This window comes from Sorex fumeus, unplaced genomic scaffold (assembly GCF_029834395.1).
Source record: "Sorex fumeus unplaced genomic scaffold, SorFum_2.1 ptg000003l, whole genome shotgun sequence".
NCBI classification, from domain to species: domain Eukaryota; kingdom Metazoa; phylum Chordata; class Mammalia; order Eulipotyphla; family Soricidae; genus Sorex; species Sorex fumeus.
Window position 1 is genome coordinate 60,557,812 of NW_026606060.1, and position 18,907 is coordinate 60,576,718.

General features: G+C 51.5%; 1 protein-coding gene across 3 annotated transcripts in view; it reads left to right on the plus strand.

Moving 5' to 3' along the window:
* The window catches only part of ETV6 (ETS variant transcription factor 6), a 235,060-nt gene that overhangs the window by 173,713 nt on the left and 42,440 nt on the right, over positions 1–18,907 (plus strand). For all 3 annotated transcript variants that reach the window (XM_056118419.1, XM_056118434.1, XM_056118427.1), the window contains 2 exons: positions 3,252–3,416; positions 18,339–18,473. In XM_056118419.1, the coding sequence (XP_055974394.1) occupies positions 3,252–3,416; positions 18,339–18,473 (300 nt within the window). The remainder of the gene's footprint in view (positions 1–3,251; positions 3,417–18,338; positions 18,474–18,907) is intronic.

Here is an 18,907-nt window from a genome sequence, read left to right on the forward strand (position 1 = left end):
TCCGAGTCGGCCTGGGTGTGGGCATTGGCCAGGGTGGGGGATAAGAACGCAGACTCTCCCTCTCAGACCAGACTGCCTGGGTTCTAGTCCCAGTCCTTCTTACTCTGGCCACTATGGCCTCGGACAGACCCCTTCAGTCTACTGCACTCCCTTGGGAGCAAGGCTGGAACACGCAGTTCCACCAGGTCCTATGGATGAAGGGCTTAGGCACTTGCAAAGCAATGAAATTCAGAAAAGTGATTGAATGAGTGAAATGGGCCTCCTGAGTACCGTAACCTCCTGGACCAGGCTCCGTCCCACTTATGTGCTTTTAACACCAGGGTCTTAGCGCCCTTAGAGTTTGGGAAACAAAACTTCCATTTCCGTGTTTTAGCAACCATTTTTATTATTATCACGGACTCGGGATTGTTTCCAAAGTCATGGAATGTCGGGCGTCGAGCTGTACCCCCACTGGATTGACCTGTCACTCCTGCCACCAGCATTCCAGTGACACCCCACTCCCTCCCCCAGAGACCTTTCTCCTTGGCCCTCCCCCCAGACCACCCCCACCGCTGCCCCTCCAGGGCCCACAGTTTCCAGTTCCGGTGAGTCTGGGAGTGAATCCTGTTGTTTTCAGCGTCACCTTTGTAGCCTCCAGTTAAAAAGGAAAGTCAAGGGATTTTGACACAGGACTTCGGGGTCTCCCAGGCCTCTCCTAAGAGTGGACACCCACCTTCTGCTCAGACAGTGCTGACCTGCTCAGCTCAGCTGCCCTGCTCCATGGGGATCACTAAGAGTGCCCACACAGTTGGCATGGGGCACCCTGTTTTTTGGTTTTTTGTTGTTTTTTTTTTATTTGATTCACTGTGAGGTACAGTAACAAAACTTTCATGTCTGAGCTTCCATCATACAGTCATCAAACACCCATCCCTTCACCAGTGCACATTTTCCACCACGAAAATCCCCAGTATCCCCCCACTTCCATTCCACATCTCCCCTTGCCAGTGTGGCAGACAATTTGCACAATACTCTCTTTCTCTACTTTAGTTACCTTCGAAATTTCGAGACCAGTCCCACTACCCCTCATACCTGCCGAAAAGGCAATGCTAGACAGCGTGTTTTGTATTGCTTGTTATGGGTACAATATAATGTCACACGGCCGTGAAAATTTTAATAATTAGGGTCTGAAGAGATCGCTGCAGCAAGTTGCTCGGGTCCGAGATTTGTTTGTGTGTCTCTGGTGGAGCATGGCCATGTGGGAGCTTAAGTAGACGTGGACGGATATGGCGTCATCTCAGAGTTGGGTGGGCCCCTCTCACACGTGTTCAAACCTTCTGGAAGGATGGTTCCTGGTGAGGGGCCTTTCTCATCGCGTCCTGCTTGCTTCGGGGACGGGGCTGGGGGAGAGAGAATGGGAAGTGAAAAGAGAAACTTGTCAGCCGGCTGGGCTGCTGGGAGTGTGTGACCCTTCTTGTATTTAGGGAAAAGATTACTCATGAGTATTTTCTTGCAGTGAATAAAAAGAACCTCAAATTACTACTTGAGTCCCCCGCCCACTTCACACCCGCCTTCCACTTCAACAAATCTTCCTCCCATACTTCAGCATTTCACTCTCATTTCTCCTCCAGGGGGGATTCGGTTCTGTATTTGCATTTGGAGCCCACAGGCCCCAGACTCTGGGCCCTGCCCTGATGAGGCAGAGGTCCTGGGGACACCAAGCTCCCTCCTTGACCAGGCCCACGGGCACCTCCCCTTGGGTCCCCAGGGGTCTGACTATCCCCATGTTCTCCGGGCGGAGGTGGGGAGTGGAAAGTCCCCACAGCTGGTCCTGTTCAAAAGTGACCCCGTGGACAACAGGAAACCACCTTTCCCCGGTTTGGAAGTTGAGATCATGCAGAATGCAGGACACACGCGTGGCCCACCCCCCATCCCCCACCCCTCATCCTCGGCCAATCCCATTTCACTGGGATTTGTTCTTAAGGTCATTGACAAGACTAGGGGCACTTCTCACTGCTGGGGACTGTGTGCTTCCTGGGCAGATCCCCCTGACCACCAAGCACCCAAAAAAGAACCTTGAGTCCCATTGTGGCAGTGTTTTGAGACTAAAAATCTGAGAGCAGTGTTACTATTCTATGTCCCTTGGGGATGGGCATGGGGTAGAAGGGTGAGGGGGGCACTCACTGGGTGTGCAGTGACTCTGATTCCCATCTTCACTTGTCATCTGAGCATCTCCAGGTGTCCTCCCCCACACCCCACCCCCGGGTGGCTTGGGTGTATTCCTATAGCAATGCAGGGCCCGAGCAATATTGTATCCCAAGGCCTTGGCATTGAGCCACTGGCCTGGTTGGGGTTCTGGGTCTCCCAAACACTGTCTGGTTCCCCTTAGGAGTCCTCCCCGTCTCACTCTGAGAACCCCCATTGGGTAGCCAAGATTCCCCCAAGAGAGCACACCAGGGAACGAAGAAACCCTCTCGGGCTGGCAGAGACCCAGGCTCGCTCCCACCCCACTGGGGCTCATTCTGGTCCATCGGTGAGGTGGGCAGCCGGCGTGTCATTGAGCGGACTCAGAAGGCAGAATGGAGCCTTTTTCCTGGCCTTGCCCACTCTGCCCAGATGCTGGGCCCGGCTGGCCGTTTCCCAGAGGCCATGTAGATTGTTCTTCCTGGAAATCGTTTCGGGGAACTTCATTATCTGGCAGCTCTGAAAGGTCAAGGCCAGCCCTGGAACATTCCCATTTCCAAAGGCCACTGAGCTCCCATCAGATCAGCCGGGATTCAGGTCCCTTGTGAAAGCTGTAGGTCTTTGCTCCCTGGGGCCCCACCCAGAGGCACCTTTTGGGGCACCCCCCCACCCCCGGAGCTGGGCCTGTGGGGAGTACAAGACCGTTTACTTTCCTCATCTTGCTGTTTCAGACACTTAGGAAACTAGAGTTTTGTTGGGGTTTCATTTGTTTTTTTGGGTTTGAGGGGCCACGTCTGGCAGTGCTTAGGGGTTACTCTCTGCCTCTCACTCAGGAATCACTCTCAGTGGTGCTCAGGACAACATCTGGGGTGCGAGGGATCGAACCTGGGTCAGCCACGTGCAAGGCAAGTGCCCTACCTGCTGTCCTATCCACTCCAGCCCTGAAACTAGAGTTTTTCCCTTGGGTTTCAAAGTTGCACATGCCAGCTCTTCAAATACAGACAGAGGCAGCCACTCAGGAATCTCGTCCCTTCCTCCCAACTGCCTTCACTGACCAGCCCTTTCTTTCTGCCTGGCTTTCTCTCCAACAGGCTTGCAGCCAGTTTACTGGAGCAGGGATGACGTAGCCCAGTGGCTCAAGTGGGCTGAAAGTGAGTTTTCTCTAAGGCCCATCGACAGCAACACGTTTGAGATGAATGGCAAAGCGCTCCTGCTGCTGACCAAAGAGGACTTCCGCTACCGATCTCCTCATTCAGGTGAGAGTCAGGGAAACCTGCTGGCCAGTGGGGAGGAAACTGGCTGCTCCCCGTCCTACCTGAGGAATCTCCTCAGGAGGTGACCATGGGCACAAAGATGGGACTAAGGGAGTGTTTCCTGCCTCAGGGGAGACTGTTTGGCAAGCCTTTTACATTTGGGGGGCTCTTTTAAGGTCAGAAGTGGCCATCAGGCCTTTCAACACTGAAACTTCAGCAACCAGTTGAGCTACCACCTGAGGAGGAAAGTGCCTGTCTTGGGCCCTTCCGCCTCAGCCTTGCCCCCTGGTGCAGTGGCATTTGAATCAGACATAGGTGGCTGCAGATTGTAGGTGGCCAATGGCTCAGTCAGGAGCAAGGACATGAGGAGAGAGGCAGTAAGGGCTGAGAGAGAGAGAGAGAGAGACGTGGGTTCAGGAGCCTAGAAATGGTGGTAAGGAGGGGGGAATTGCGACCACAGGGGGTGACCCAGGAATTCAGGCAAGTGTAGAAAGACCTTCTGGTGGTTTCCATTCGGAAGTGCTCAATCTGGTGAAGTAACGTTTTCTTTCAGAACGCCAGGAAAATCCGGTAGACATGTGCACAGACTCATCCACGGAGGGAGATGAGTCAGACCAGGGCTCTGAGGATCCCCTCACAGTCCCCCAAAAGTCTCTGTTTGGGAGCAAGCAGCCGGGCCTGAGGCACGTCCCCAGCTCTGGCCACGGAGGAAGAGGGCTTTGTGGGAAGGCTGCAGGTCCGAGGGGCTCTTGGGTCTTGGGTTTGGGCCTCTGGAAGTGTCCCTGGGGACCGTGCTAGGGAGTCTCATGGGGCCAGTGCCCTTTGATGTCACTCGCAGTGGCAGCTCCCACCCCCCACACCCACAGCCCCCCACCACCACCCTTTTTTTTTTTTTTTTCCTTGACAAAGGGCAGAGTTCCTGCTGAAGGTTCTGGCCTAATCCCCAACTATGTCAAACCTTTATTTACCCCTGGAGGCCCGCCAGACACTAATAAACTAACCGTCATGAGGAAATGTTCCCTCTCAGGGGTGAGATAAGGATATGGAACCCTTTCTCCCCTCTCTCCCCGTTGCCACAGACCGTTTCTATGAGGAAACGCGCAGGGGGAAGTTTCCCCCAGAAGTATAGACGTTACTGAAACTTGGCAGGCTTTGATCTCTGAAACATCGGGTTCATCTTAAGGTTTTGCACCAGCACACAAAGGAACCTAAATCCTTCCTTCAGCCTTCCTGTAGCCTGAGAATAAGAAAGCTGTGAAATAACCTTGGGCAGAACTCAGAGAACTAAAACTCAGAGGAGCCTAAGTGGTTCCTTTTAGTTTAATGCAGAAAAAAAAAGAAAAGAAAGAAAAGCAAACCACTTCCCTTTTCTGTTCCAGTGGAAATTAAAAGAGGCCAAGGCCTTTCTGGAGGGAAAGGTCGCAACCTCCTTAGTGCCCCTGGGGAATTCTTCATGCCAGGCAAACCAAGACCCTGCTAGGGTTTTTTGTTGTTGTTGTTTTTTGCGTTTTTGTTTTTGGGGTCACACCCGCCGATGCACAGGGGTTACTCCTGGCTCTGCACTCAGGAATTAATCTTGGGTGCTTGGGGGACCATATGGGGTGCTAGGAATCAAACGTGCAAGGCAAACGCCCTACCTGCTGTGCTATTGCTCCAGCCCCGACCCTGCTGGGTTTTGACTGACGTTCCCGTGGCTGGTGGAGAGTCTCGGGCACTGCTCAGGTTCTTTATTGTGTTGGCACATTCTCCATCAGTGACCTCACAGCTGACTTAAGAAGAAGCAGGGCCGGACGCAGAGCCGTGCAGAAGCATTGCCCGTGGGTGGGCTTTGTAGCTGGAAGGACCCTGGGATGGAAGGGACCGAGTCTGTTGTCTCGAGCTAGAGACGAGGGCGGGTGGCACGAGAGGCAGTGGGCCCCAGGACTGGGAGGCTGGGGCAAGGCTGGGACAGAGGAGAGTGTCTAGGTGAGTGGAACAGCCTTTGTGTGGTGGAGACTCAGCGAGGAGGTGCCCGTTGGGATGGGGGGGAGGGGGGTGGTGCTGCAGACTGAGGGATCGGTTTCAGCCTTACACACCGGAAAACCAGGGTGAGAGATTCACCCTGAAAATCCTCTGAGCAACTCCCAAGTAGGGGCCCAAGTACGGGCCAAAAGTACGAGCCCGGGGAGAGGTCGTTTCGAGCGGGATGGTCCAACAGCCCGGGGAAGTGCTCCCGGAGCTGAACTTTGACAACGTTGCAAGGTGAGCAGAGGGGCAGAGAGCACGAGGAAGCCTGACCGGCAGCATGGAGGAGGAGTTCAGGTCAAGGCCGTGAGAGGTTTAGCCCTCCCTCATATGTCGCACTGCCTTTCTCCGGGAAATCGGCGCTCCCTGTTCTCAGCCCTGCTCCCTGGTTCTCCCTGCCCTTCCTCCCACCTCCTCGCCTGCCCCAGTGTGGGCTAAGTACTTTTCCTGTTTCATCCCAAAGTGTTCCCTAAACCTGGACACACACACACACACACACACACACACATTGTAGTGCTTGTGATTTTCTGTAACCCTCTCCTAGAATAGAAAGGTCTTCTTCCTTCTTTCCCTCCTTCCTTCTTATCTTCTCTCTACTTCCTTTCCTCCCTCCCTCCCTCCTTCCTTCCTTCCTTCCTTCCTTCCTTCTTTCCTTCCTTCCCTCACTCCCTCATTCTTTCCATCCTTTCTTCCCTCCCTCCTTCCTTTCTTCCCTCACTCCCTCTCTCATTTTTTCCATTCTTCCTTCCCTTCCTCCCTCCTTGTTTCCGTACCTTTCTCCCTCCTTACTTTCCTATCTCCCTCCTTCCCTCCCTACCTCCTTCCTTCCTTCCTTCCTTCCTTCCTTCCTTCCTTCCTTCCTTCCTACTTATGCACACACAGTAGTTTCTATGATTGATTTCTGTGTCCTCCTAGACTACAAAGTACACACACACACACACACACACACACACTGTTTCCTGTGTCCATCTCCTGGGAAATGGGATGGAGGCGTGTCCTGTGCAGCCGCCATACCTCTAGCACACAGCCCAGTATCTGACATCTAGTTGGCGCTGAACATTTCAACTCTGATACTACATCTTTCCCTGGCTCTCCTTCCTTCCTTCCTTCCTTCCTTCCTTCCTTCCTTCCTTCCTTCTTTCCTTCTTTCCTTCCTTCCTTGTCCTCAGTAATGTATTTCATATTGCTTGTTAGAAATAATTTGCTAAAAGAATGATCGAAAAATGTTTCTTGGGGCCGGAGCAATAGCACAGCGGGTAGGGCATTTGCCTTGCACACGACCAACCCGGGTTCAATTCCCAGCATCCCATATGGTCCCGTGAGCACAGCCAGGAGTAATTCCTGAATGCAGAGCCAGGAGTAACCCCTGTGCATCACCAGGTGTGACCCAAAAATAAAACAAACAAGAAAAATGTTTCCAAGAAGAAAGCTAGTGACGATTGTCGTATCTCACCATGAAGATGTTAAGCCTTGGAGAAGAGATGTGTAAGCTCTTGTGACGGGTTAAGCCTTCTGTGTTGATATTTTGTTAATCGAGATGGGTTGCCCTCTCCATTACCTCCCATCCAGTCTGGTGTGCTACTCCTGGGTTTATCTATGTTATAGAGGTTGGGATGTCACTCTCTTGGAAATCCAAAATTTTTAATGAGGTGATTGATACAGCTGGAGTTAAGTGGCAACTTTGGGGCATGTGCATGACTACAGGGACATGGTGTGTGGGGGGGAGGGGAGAGCCCATCCCTGATTTTGTGACAGCCTGGAGATTTCGGTCACAAACCTGAGTTTTTCAACAGATTAATTTCTGCAGGAGGCTCATCTTTAACGATGGGGTCCAGCCAGGAGCCTAGTGGCAATTGTGGAGTGTGGAGGCGTTTGGCTGCAGGGGCACTGGTTGGGCGGGCCCTGGGCTCACCTCCAGGGCACCCCAGACTCTCAAACTTTGCACAAGGTTCAGGGGCTCATGTTTCTTGAGTCTGAGTAGAAGGGTTTGGATTTTGTTTTGCACGGCATAGGAAACCTGAAAGATTTGGATCGGGAGATTGAGTGCCTGGAGGGACCTCCCGGGGGTGCATGTTCTGATCTCTGGAGTCGGGGTGAAGGAGCACTAAAAGCAAGGACCCTAGTTGGAATGCTGTGGCTTCCAGCAAGGCACCTGAGTTCAGAACTGGATCTCTGAGCCCGCATAAAGCCATTCATTTGTGTACAGAGTGAAGCCAATACTGGGAGCTGATTTTTTCCATCCTCGTCAGAGTTCACTGCAGTCCGGGATGAACTCAAGACATCCAGGAAACGGTGGTCTGCTCTGTGGATGCAGCTCTGAGACAAGAGCCAGGCCAGAGCTGGGGACAGACGTGAGCGTCACCCCCCCTTCTGCTGGGCTCTGGTGCACTTAACACGGCGGTAATTGAATGACGGTCTCAACCAGAAGGCCAGGGACCTAATCTCACGAGAATTCCGGCCAGTAGGGCTCCAGGAAAACATCCCAGACGGCTGAGACCCGGAGGGTTGGGAAAACGGATGGTTGCGTGCGTGTGTGTGTGTGTGTGTGTGTGTGTGTGTGTGTGTGTGTGTGAGAGAGAGAGAGAGAGAGAGAGAGAGTAATCACGGCACCCCTGGCAACCTGCTCCTTTCTTCCTTATCACTTGCTGCAGTGGATGAGCTGAGGCCCAGCTTTTATCCGGGGCCCTTTCACAGGTCACCTCACTTCCCTGGCCCCCACGTTCCTCATTTTTAAAATGGGATGTTTACCACGTGACTCCTAAGGTCCTTTCCGGCCCTAACGGCTCAGCCCAATTGCAGCCACGGAATAGGGAACCAGCACATGAATCTCCTTCAACCCCTGGGACCCATATGCCATGGAAAACTGAGAGTGAGCCTGATACCACCACCCTCCACCCCCACATACCCCACACACACTCCACCACCACCATACATGTGCACTGTCATTCCCTTTTGTCAAACTAAGAAGAGTCAGCAGTTTCCTCACTCATTGGGGGCAAGGGTTGGGTGGGGGGGGGGGGGTGTCGGGGTGGAAGGGAGGGAGAGAGGCCAGGGAGGGTTGCTGAAATCAAAGCCAAGTGGCTGGGTGCACGAGAAAGGCTGTCGCCAGCTTCCTTCCGGCTCCGTCTCTCTGCCCGGACTTTCCCAGAGTTACACTCTGTTTGTGGAAATTACAGCCCATCACGGATGGGGAGAGGAGAGAACAGGACTGGAGGCATTAACGTTGCCCGGATATTAATAGACCTAGGGCCAAAGGCAGCGACCCCTGAGCTCCTGATCTTCACCATTTCAGCACACACGCTTTGAGGCCTCGGCCAGCTCCCGGCCGAGAGTCCCCGTTTCCATCCTCAAGCAGGAAGCACTCACAGTGGACTCTAAATAACTTTATCATCGCCAAACAGAGGGTACCAAGGTCGGAGATAAATAAACTATTTTCATTGAAATCTTCTCCGCCTCAGAGAATATCAAGGTGTCAGCTAGATAGTGTTGGCAGAATTAATGTCGGTTCTGCTGTCTGACTTTGGGTACACCTGGCGGTGCTCAGGGACTTCTCCTGGCTCTGTACCCCGGACTCACTCGTGGCAGTTCTCAGAAGAACCAGGTGATACTGGGAAGCAAACTCAGACCTCCTATTGCAAAGCATGTGCTCAGCTTGTTGAGGGCTCCCTGTGGATGGTGATTTCATAAGACTTGATCTGGGAAAGGATCAAACCTATTCCTTGGCTTCTAGATAACATGTTAAATGGACTGGAGTGATTTCAATTCAAAGGAGTATTGGATTATTTGACCCCTTGGGACTCTGATAAAAGTCATTGGTAAGAAGCAGCAGACAAATTAATATGGAAAATAACTCTTATTTCCAGTTATCCATGGCAGGGCATGACAGTCGCATGATTTTAGATGGCCATTATTTATATGACCAAAAGAGAAGGGATGCCAGTTATTTTCCGTTTAATTCCTCTAGACTCTAGCAGTGCTATCAAAGTTCACTGTACAAAGTGTACAGTCTTCAGGTGTACTAGTGTCATACTTCAAGGCATTTTCTTCTTTTCCAACGCCCCAGAGGCTTTACTTTGGAGACACGTGCTGCTTGTGAACTTAGCCCTTTCAAGGTTCAGCCGAAGGGTCTGTATCCACAAGAAACTGCTTGCACCGACTTGCCTGTTCATTTCTATTAAGCAACGAAGCAATGGCAGCTGGTGTGCTGGATTGAGTCACTATGTCAACTGGCTATTTTAGAACCAAGCCTCGGAATCTGAGGGTTTGGGTCACACAGGGGAATTGTGCCAGAAGACACCCAGAGTTAGCTCTCTTCTCCTCCTATGTCCTGAAACAAAGCAAAAACCCTAAAAACCAAAACCAACAACAACAACAAAACCAGGTGGCTCTCGTCAGAGGGAGACTTGACTGGGTCAGTGGTAGGGAAAGCATTTCATTCCTTAGTGTTTCACTTGCCCCCTTTGTGAAATAACTCAGTTGTCGAACTCATGGACAGACCGTGATCTTAGAATAAATTGTGAGACATACAGCCCCTCTAACAAAGCACTCACTTGTCTCAAGTGAGACTTTTATTGTCTCAAGCAATTACTCTTGGGGGCTGGAATGATAGCACTGTGGGGACGGTGTTTGCCTTGCATGCAGCCGACCTGGGTTTGATTCCCGGCATCCCATATGGTCCCCCGAGCACCGCCAGGAGGAATTTCTGACTGAAGAGCCGGGAGTAACCCCTGAGCATCACTGGGTGTGACACACACACACACACACAAAAAAAAAAAAGAAAAGTAATAACTTTTTCACACCTTCTGTTCTGCATCTAACTAAAGGCAATTTTCTCCGCCAGTCACTTTCCTAAGTAGCCTAATCTTGTCTGAAATACACTATTCAGTGTTGCCCACAACTGCTTCCTGTTTCCCAGGGTCTCTGTCACCAGAATATCAGTATCGAGCTAAATTTCAGGTGTTTGTGCCTCAGCAGCCGGCATGCTTGTTTTTGCAGTCACAGAAAATACTCTGTATTAAATAAAAAAGTTTGGAATGCAATCAGCCTACAAAAATGCATGGAATGGAATGCTTGGGAAACTGTCTCGAGTCAAATCGGAAAGCCAGGCACCCTGTCGCAGAGGGGACCTCTGCAGGCCAAAAAGGGGACCCCCTTGGGCTCAGAGCTGCCTTGATGCTTCCTCTGTGGAATTTAGGAGAACCCTGGTGGGAATGAGACCTGGAGCTTCCCGCAGAACACAGGCAGAAAAGACCTGGCACAGGGAAGTTTCTGGAATGCCTAAAATGTATCCCTCCGGGGGGTGGGGGGGTTGCAGAGTGATAGTACAGCAAGGAGGGCATTTGCCTTGCATGCAGCCGACCCAGGTTTGATCCCCAGCATCCCATATGGTCCCCTGAGCTCTGCCGGATGTGACCCAAAAAATAAAAAATTAAAAAATTCCTCCCACACAGGCATGCTTTTCATATATATATACATATATATATATATATTATTTTTACTTTTTTGCAATGCCTAGTGCCAGAGCAATAGCACAGCGGTAGGGAGTTTGCCTTGTGTGCAGCATGCCCGGCCGAGCAGGGTTCGATTCCTCCACCCCTCTCGGAGAGCCCGGCAAGCTACTGAGAGTATCTTGCCCGCATGGCAAAGCCTGGCAAACTACCCTTGACGTATTCAATATGCCAAACACAGTAACAAGAAGTCTCACGATGGAGACGTTACTGGGGACCGCTCGAGCAAATCGATGAACAACAGGAGGACCGTGCAATGCCTAGGATCAAGTTCATGTCTGATGCATGCAAGTAAGACATGCAGTGTACCATTGTACCACGTCACTGGCCCTCCTTTTATTAATTTTTTTAAAGAAATGGCACAAGAGCCATATTATGGCGGGTAGGGGCCATATGTATAGTCACCACATATGTAAATGTAAGTACATCACATACTTATGTTGGTGTAGGTACACCACACACATATGTGGTGTCCCTGCATATGTATACAGTGTACATACATAGGAATACATATGTAGGGACACCACATATGTATGGTCCTCCAAGCCCACCAGGAGTAATCTCTGAGCACAGTGCCATGAATAAGTCCTGAGCATTGGTAGGTGTGACCCAAAAAAAAAATAAACAAACAAGAGGAAGAATTGGTTAGAAGGAAACAAAAGTCTCAGAATAGAAACAAAAGAAAGAAGACTCTTTTTTAAGAACAGTGCTTCTGATCACTTCCTATGACAATGAATATAAGTTATGAAAATGTGAGGTTGCACATGAGGATAAAGTTTTAAACCTACTGAAGTGAGAAAATGCTACAGTGTGGGTCACCCTACTCACCCCAGAGCCTCTGTAACTTCAGAAAAAAGTCTGTGCCCCAGCCTTCGGGAGAACAGTGCATAATATGAGCTCAAAAGCGTAAAAATTAATCATCCCTTACCCGCTTTATGCCATTCCTACAGAACTATCCCAAGGAAACAATCCAGTGGAAGGAATAAAGACTCCCTTATTTATCTCTATGGAAACTAGGAATACCCACGATACCCCCTATCACAGGTTCGCAGCACGTGACGGAGGAATTCACGGTAGCTCACTGCCGTTCCCCAAGTCCCTGTCATCTCTTCACGGGGTTCTTCAGGGCCCAGCAGGTCATGTTCCAGACTGTCATTGTCATTTTCTTTTTTTTTGAAAAGTTACAAAAAATTCCTTAATATTTTATTCCTGGGGAGCGATAGCACAGCGGTAGGGCGTTTGCCTTGCACGCAGCCAACATGGCCGACCCGAGTTCGATTCCTCCGCCCCTCTCAGAGAGCCCGGCAAGCTACCGAGAGTATTCGATATGCCAGACACAGTAACAACAAAGTCTCCAATGGAGACGTTACTGAGCCCGCTCGAGCAAATCGGTGATTAACGGGAGGGCCTTTTACTTTTACTTTACTTACCACTACCACAATTTACAGGGCAATATACCTGATGTAATGAAAAGAAAAAAGAAAAAGCCACAACAGATAAAAGACCTCAGGAATGTCCATCTAATTGACACTACATTGCGTTAATCAGTAGCTGCAGTTTGGCAAACCGTTGCGATGACAGTCCTGAACAAGAAGGGTTTCCTGTTGAAGCTGCAGTAACTTTTCTGACTGGGGATCATCGCTCCTCCTGTGGCAGATTTTTACAGTTCCTCTCATGGATTTGGGACGACTTGTCTCAAAGTAACCTGCAGCTTTCCTGTCATTGTCATTTCCAAGATCGGTAGAGCCAGCAGAGATGGCCCAGGGGTCGAAGAGGAAGATGGGGAGAGAGAATTCAGCTTGAGGAGCAGAGGTTGTGTCTGGGGGTGACTGAAAATGGGGAGAAGGCTTGTCTCCGAGCCTCTGTTGCTGATGCTGCATTTGGGGAAGCAGGAGGGAGGGGGTGAGGGTGATACCCAGTGGGTCGGTTTGGGTTTGGTGTGAACCTGTCAGCTGGGCATTTCCTGAGCAAAGCAACACAGCCTGAAGACCTCAGCATTCATCCCAGGAGACAGAGACCTGTAGATGCACCGGAGGAAATGGATGGAGGACAGGAAAGAGGGAACGTTCTGGGTTGTGAAGGAAGCCTGGCCAGAGGAGTATTAGCCTCAGGGGAAGACAAGCTGAGATTACACGGGGGGGGGGGGGGGGGGGGGGGGGGGGACCTGGAGTGATAGTACTGTGGGTAGGGGTGTTGATCCTCAGCATCTTATATGGTTCCCTGAGCACCACCAGGAGTAATTCCTGAGTACAGAGTCAGGAATTATCCCTGAGTATGACCCAACCCCCCCCCAAAAAAGGTAAAGGTAAAGGTAAAGGCCCTCCCGTTGATCGTCGATTTGCTCGAGCGGGCCCAGTAACGTCTCCATTGGAGACTTTGTTGTTACTGTGTCTGGCATATCGAATACTCTCGGTAGCTTGCCGGGCTCTCCGAGAGGGGCGGAGGAATCGAACTCGGGTCGGCCATGTTGGCCGCTTGTAAGGCGAACGCCCTACCCGCTGTGCTATCGCTCCAGCCCCAAAAAAAGTCACTAAAAAAAAAGCAAAAAGCCAGAGGTTAGACCTGGGGGGGTGGGGGCTTCTAGTAAAGACTTTGGGAATGCAGAGGAAGAGTGAGGTGCAGGGAAGCCCTGAGACTCGGGGGTCCATGGGGTGACATAGGAGGAGGAGGAGGAGGTAGTAATTGCTGGTAAAGAAGGTAGAATGGCCGGCTGGAGCTCAGGACTGACCCATGCCCATGCCTGTGCAGGCTTGCAAACAGAGCCTCAGCAAGAGCATTTGAGAGTCCGCCTGGAGCAGAGGCATGGACTAAAGTCTCTGAGAGGAGGAAGGGGCAGAGGTGGGCAGCTCTAGGGAGAACCAGGGTTGTCGTGGGAGACGGTGGGAACAATCCCTAGGGGACACCGGAAGGCAGGGAGCATGTGAGTGTGTGCAGGACAGGAGAAACATAAACAGCTTTTTGTAGAAACTGATGTCCGCTGGAAACCCTGCGTGTGCATGTGAAACCCGTGCCTGTGTTCGTGCAAAAGTACAACCAGTTGCTTCTGGAATTTTGAGACACACTAACTACCGTCTGTGATGGTCACCAGCTCCCCCTGTTTGGAGCAGTTTAGAGCACACAGAGACGGTGATAACTTCTCCACGTAGCCTTATCCAAACCCCACAACAGCCTTGGCAAGTCTCAATATTCTGCTCACCTGAGACAAAAGAATATTTTAGCCAAGTTCTGGACTGAGGCTCAAATTTCATTTGCTTAAGGACCAGGATTTGACCTGGGGACTTCCATGCTGCAGAGCCCAGACTCTTCCCTCCAAAGGTGAAGAAACTTAAGTCCACCCCGCCACCGCCGCCCGCAAAAAGCATCTCTCTGTTCATCTTTGGGCAGCAGTAAAATTGCTAAGGCAGCTTAAAGGCGTTTCATTCCCTCTCTCTTTCTAGCCGTCTTAAAAACACTGCAAGTAAAAGAATTGATGGTTCTCACAGTACACATCTGGCTACTTGGACATACCCCCCCCCCCCCCCATCGCCCCGGTCACCAGTGCCGAACTGTATTATGTGTTTTAGTTGGTGAGTTTCTGTGTTTTAGTTGGTGAGTTTCCGTGTGTATCCATGGGTGCTCATGGGGGGTGTGTGCACTCAGAAGTGTATCATAGTACTGTGGTGCTCGAAGCCTTGGGCTCTTCCCAAAGGCCTGAGCCAGTGGAGAGACGGACCAGCCACGCCTGCCCAGCCAAGCCTGTGTGCAGGCATGTGCAGGGAGCTACGTGGAGACAGAGAACCAACAGGAGCGATTAGCCCTTGACCAGTAGCCTCGGTTCCACTGCTGACAGCCATAGAAGCATGTTATGGCCAGAACTGGGCCTTCTCTGGGCAGACAGGGAAGGTGTGTCAGGAACGGAATGGGCTGAGACCCCCGAGCAGTGAGACACGCAGTGAATTGGCACGTGCTTTTGCTCTCGCCGGGGGATAAGTATAACTTGGTTTCCAATCGCCCAACCATTCCAGGAGTTGGAGATGGGAGTCGCCTATTCTGGGCTTGAGGGGATTCCCAGAGGCTATTGTGTGTGGGGGAAGGGGGGGGGGGGACCATGGACTCATACAGAAAACTACAGTGGACAGGACACACGTTTTCCGTTTCCCCCGCGGCCAGGATAAGAACTGAGGATGCAGGGAAGGCCGGGTTTAGCTCCCCAGAATCCGCAGTCTGCGAGAGCTGTCCACAAGAGGCTAGCTTGTGCCGTGGCATGCTGCACACTGTGATTCTCAGCCAGCGCAGCTTCTTAGAAGGTCGGGGGGCAGGGGGTGCTTTTCCTGACTCCAGTTTAAGTGAGCCTGAGAAACCTCCACATTGCCTCTAGTTCAAGGTCACTTCAGAGCCACGCTTCCTTTGTGTGTGTGTGTGTGTGTGTGTGTGTGAGAGAGAGAGAGAGAGAGAGAGAGAGAGAGAGAGAGAAAGAGAGAGAGAGAGAGAGAGAGAGAGAGAAGAGAGAGAGAGAGAGAGAGAGAGAGAGAGAGAGAGAGAGAGAGAGAGAAATGTTCTAGCAACCTGCTGGCAGTGCCTTGTTAGTGGACCCTGTGAGCCGGGGACTTCCCAGGCCACCCTCCTGGGTTTCTGGGGGCCTCCAAAACTGCACCGGTGATGCTCGGGGGAGCATGTGGTTCTTGGGATGGAAGCCAGCTCAGGTGCATTCAAGCCCTGCGCCTTAGGCCCCTGACCAACTGGCCCGTCCTCTGCAGCTCTGGGTGCTAAGGAAACCTTTCTAGGGGTGGATTCACACAGGAGTGGCCTCTCCCCTCCCCCTCTTTCCCGGCCTTCGTCCTGGGGCCTGGGTCCACACTCCGGCCGAGCAGCCTTGTGTGTTTGCTGAATCGGTCCTCCAGAGCATGGGGTCGGAGCAGCCGGTCTGCCCGTCTCTCTGCTTCCCCATGAGCACTGAGAACTGTTGGGAAGGAGGGAGGGGGCACCCCGGATCTAGGGCGCAGAAGCGGCTCCACCCCCCGGGAACCTTCTTCACTCCTAAGAGCTTGTCTAACCCCCCTGGGAGCTCGGCTAACCCTCCTTGCCCCGCCTCCCCCTTGCAGGAGATTTTTCCAACATCAGGAACCCACCCCCACCCCCAGTTAAGCCTCACCCCCCCAAACCTTCTCCCTGTTTCCGCCGCCTTCCAGCAGATTTCTGATGTCACTTTTGTCACTTACATTTTGCCTCTGGGCTCATGTGCTTACTCAGGGCCACAGTGCCACTGGCAACCTGCATCTGCAGTGTGTCCCCCTCCCTGCCCACCCCCCACCCCAGCAGCAACGCCCCCACCCGCCCAGAGCACCCTCACAGATACTGCATTCATAGTTCCCCGCCCCACCTCACCCCTTCCAGAGTGGATGCGTTCATGACTGACCTTTCTCCTTCCATTTTAGTAATAGTAATCATAAGGAATGCTTTTCTCTCCATGCTTTGCTGGTCTCTTCTGCATCCCACCAAAATAAAAAGAGTTCCTCAAACCCGGAGGACAAAACCCCGGGAGTGTTTAAGACTAGGAAAGTTCAGCAAGGCACAGCAGTCAACCCCCAAAAAAAAAAAAAAAAGTGTTGATTAAGGACTTATTTTTGTAAGCGATTAAAATATGAACCATTAAAATAGGACTGTATTTCAGGCTCCGTTTCCTCATCTCATCAGAGACGACATTGCCATGACTACTAGGTTTGAATTAGATTTTTGAAACCTTCCCAGCTCCAAAAGGCAATGGTGTGTGCCAGGGTCCTGTGCTATCCAGAATGTTCTTGTCTGGTTCAGAGCACCTGTAAGCCTTGCCCATTTCACCGAAAGGGAAAGCTCGGGTTACTCGATGTCTTCGCCTCCGTCGGGTCTGACTTCATTTCAGCAGAACAGTCAATAATGGCAATGAGTTCAGTGGATAATCAAATGTCAAAGTAGGGAAAGGAACAAGGTCCTGGCAGAGCTACCTGGGCCCCTCGGGAAGCAAGACGAGGGGGGGGGGGGGGGCGCTGGAATCTTCCTGTGTACTGATGTGCTGGAGTAGGGTTTGCAGAAAGAAACTAAAAGGGAGCGATTCTCAGGTTCAAGCTTGAGTTGAAAAGGGGAGGAAAAAATTAGCAATATCTACAGCCCAAAATATGCAGTTAAATGAAGTTGTTAATTTAAGTATCTGGTTTTTAAAAATGGCTAAAATTAGAGACAAAAGCCCATTGTTTGGTACAATTGTTGACTGCATTCCTGTCTGTGGAAAGGCGTAGGGGCACAGTGAGAAGCCTGTGGTATTTCAAAGATTAATCACCAAGCCCAAGGGGTTTGGAGGCACCCACCTGCGTTTTGAACTTGGATCTTCGACAAAGGGGTGGGCCAGGAGCATGACAGGTTCTTTGATAATTAAGTACTCAGTGGACACTTCAAATACCGACTGTATCGAACAGGCGCCCCCCCGCCTCCTCCCCAGGCAGACCGGCCCTCACTGGCAGCAGGAGGCTGGCTCATAAGCTTGGCACAGTTCCTGGGTGTATTTTTAAAGGAGGGAGGGAGGCATCCTGGAATGTGCCAGTTCCTCCTCGGGTGGCTTCGGTTGTTAGCACCTCTGACCGGACTCTGCAAAAATCCCCCACCCAACCCCCACTTCGTATTTATTCTCATTCTGCCTGGAATTGAAGAAGTCTTCTCTCTCTCTTCTCTTCTCTCTCTCTCTCTCTTGCATTTGTAGTTTCATGCTTAATGACTTCGTTAATTCTGAGACTAATCGTTGACTCGGGTCAGCCATGTTGGCTGCGTGCAAGGCAGACACCCTACCCGCTGTGCTATCGCTCCTCCCCTTGACCCAAGTTCGATTCCTCCACCCCTCTCGGAGAGCCCGGCAAGCTACCGAGAGTATTTGATATGCCAGACACAGTAACAACAAAGTCTCCAATGGAGACGTTACTGGGCCCGCTCGAGCAAATCGATGATCAACGGGAGGGCCTTTACTTTTATTTTACTTAATCGTTGACATGCACCAAGAAGGTCGTGACAAAGATATTTTTTCACATAAATTTAGAGCAGTAATATAGTCAAAAAACTGAATGAGGGGCCGGAGCGATAGTACAGCGGGCAGGGCATTTGTCTTGCACACGGCCAACCCAGGTTCGATCCCCAGCATCCCATATGGTTCTCCAAGCACCTCCAGGAATAATTCCTGAGCGCAGAGCCAGGAGTAACCCCTGAGCATCGCTAGGTATGACCCAAAAAGCAAGGGGAGTGGGGAAGATAGCAAACTGCTCAGTAGCGACTTTGCACGTGAGATGCCCCTCCTGGCCCCAGGACTCTGTGAAAGTAGGTTTGGCTGTGCCAGGCAGTGCCAAGTTCAGTGAAAAACCGAGGGGTTGGTGAGAATATTCCCGCGTCTCAATGCCTCTTTCCTTTGCCCTGCCAGGCGATGTTCTGTATGAACTCCTTCAGCATATTCTGAAGCAGAGGAAACCTCGGATTCTCTTCTCGCCTTTCTTCCATCCCGGAAACTCTCTCCACACCCAGACGGAAGTCCTGCTGCATCAGAACCACGAGGAAGGTACGAGAAGGGCCGAGTCAGAGGAGCACAGGCGACTTTCCTTGCTCATCTCATCCCTTCCTGCTCTCCCAGCTCTTGTTACATGTTTGGTAGGGTGCAGCCAGGAGGGCATGGGTGGGGGGAGGAATCCTGGAAGTGAGGTTTATACTTGAGCTTCTCGGCCTCCCTTTGTCATCTCATTGAAGACATGAGACAGATCCAAGAAGATCAAGGTGCGCTGTGAGCTTGCGCGCCAGGAGGCAGGTGGAAGGGGGAACTTGCATTAGGTCCAGTCTCGTGAAGGGGCAAGTTCTGGAAGATTCCTTAACTCTGCTAAGCAGGGATAGAGCAGAGACAATCCCCACCTCAGGGGAGGGAGATCCTCAGGGTAGTCAGATACCTTGTGTTGTAGCATTTATGTTCTTCAACCTTTTTTTTTTAATTATTTTTTTCCC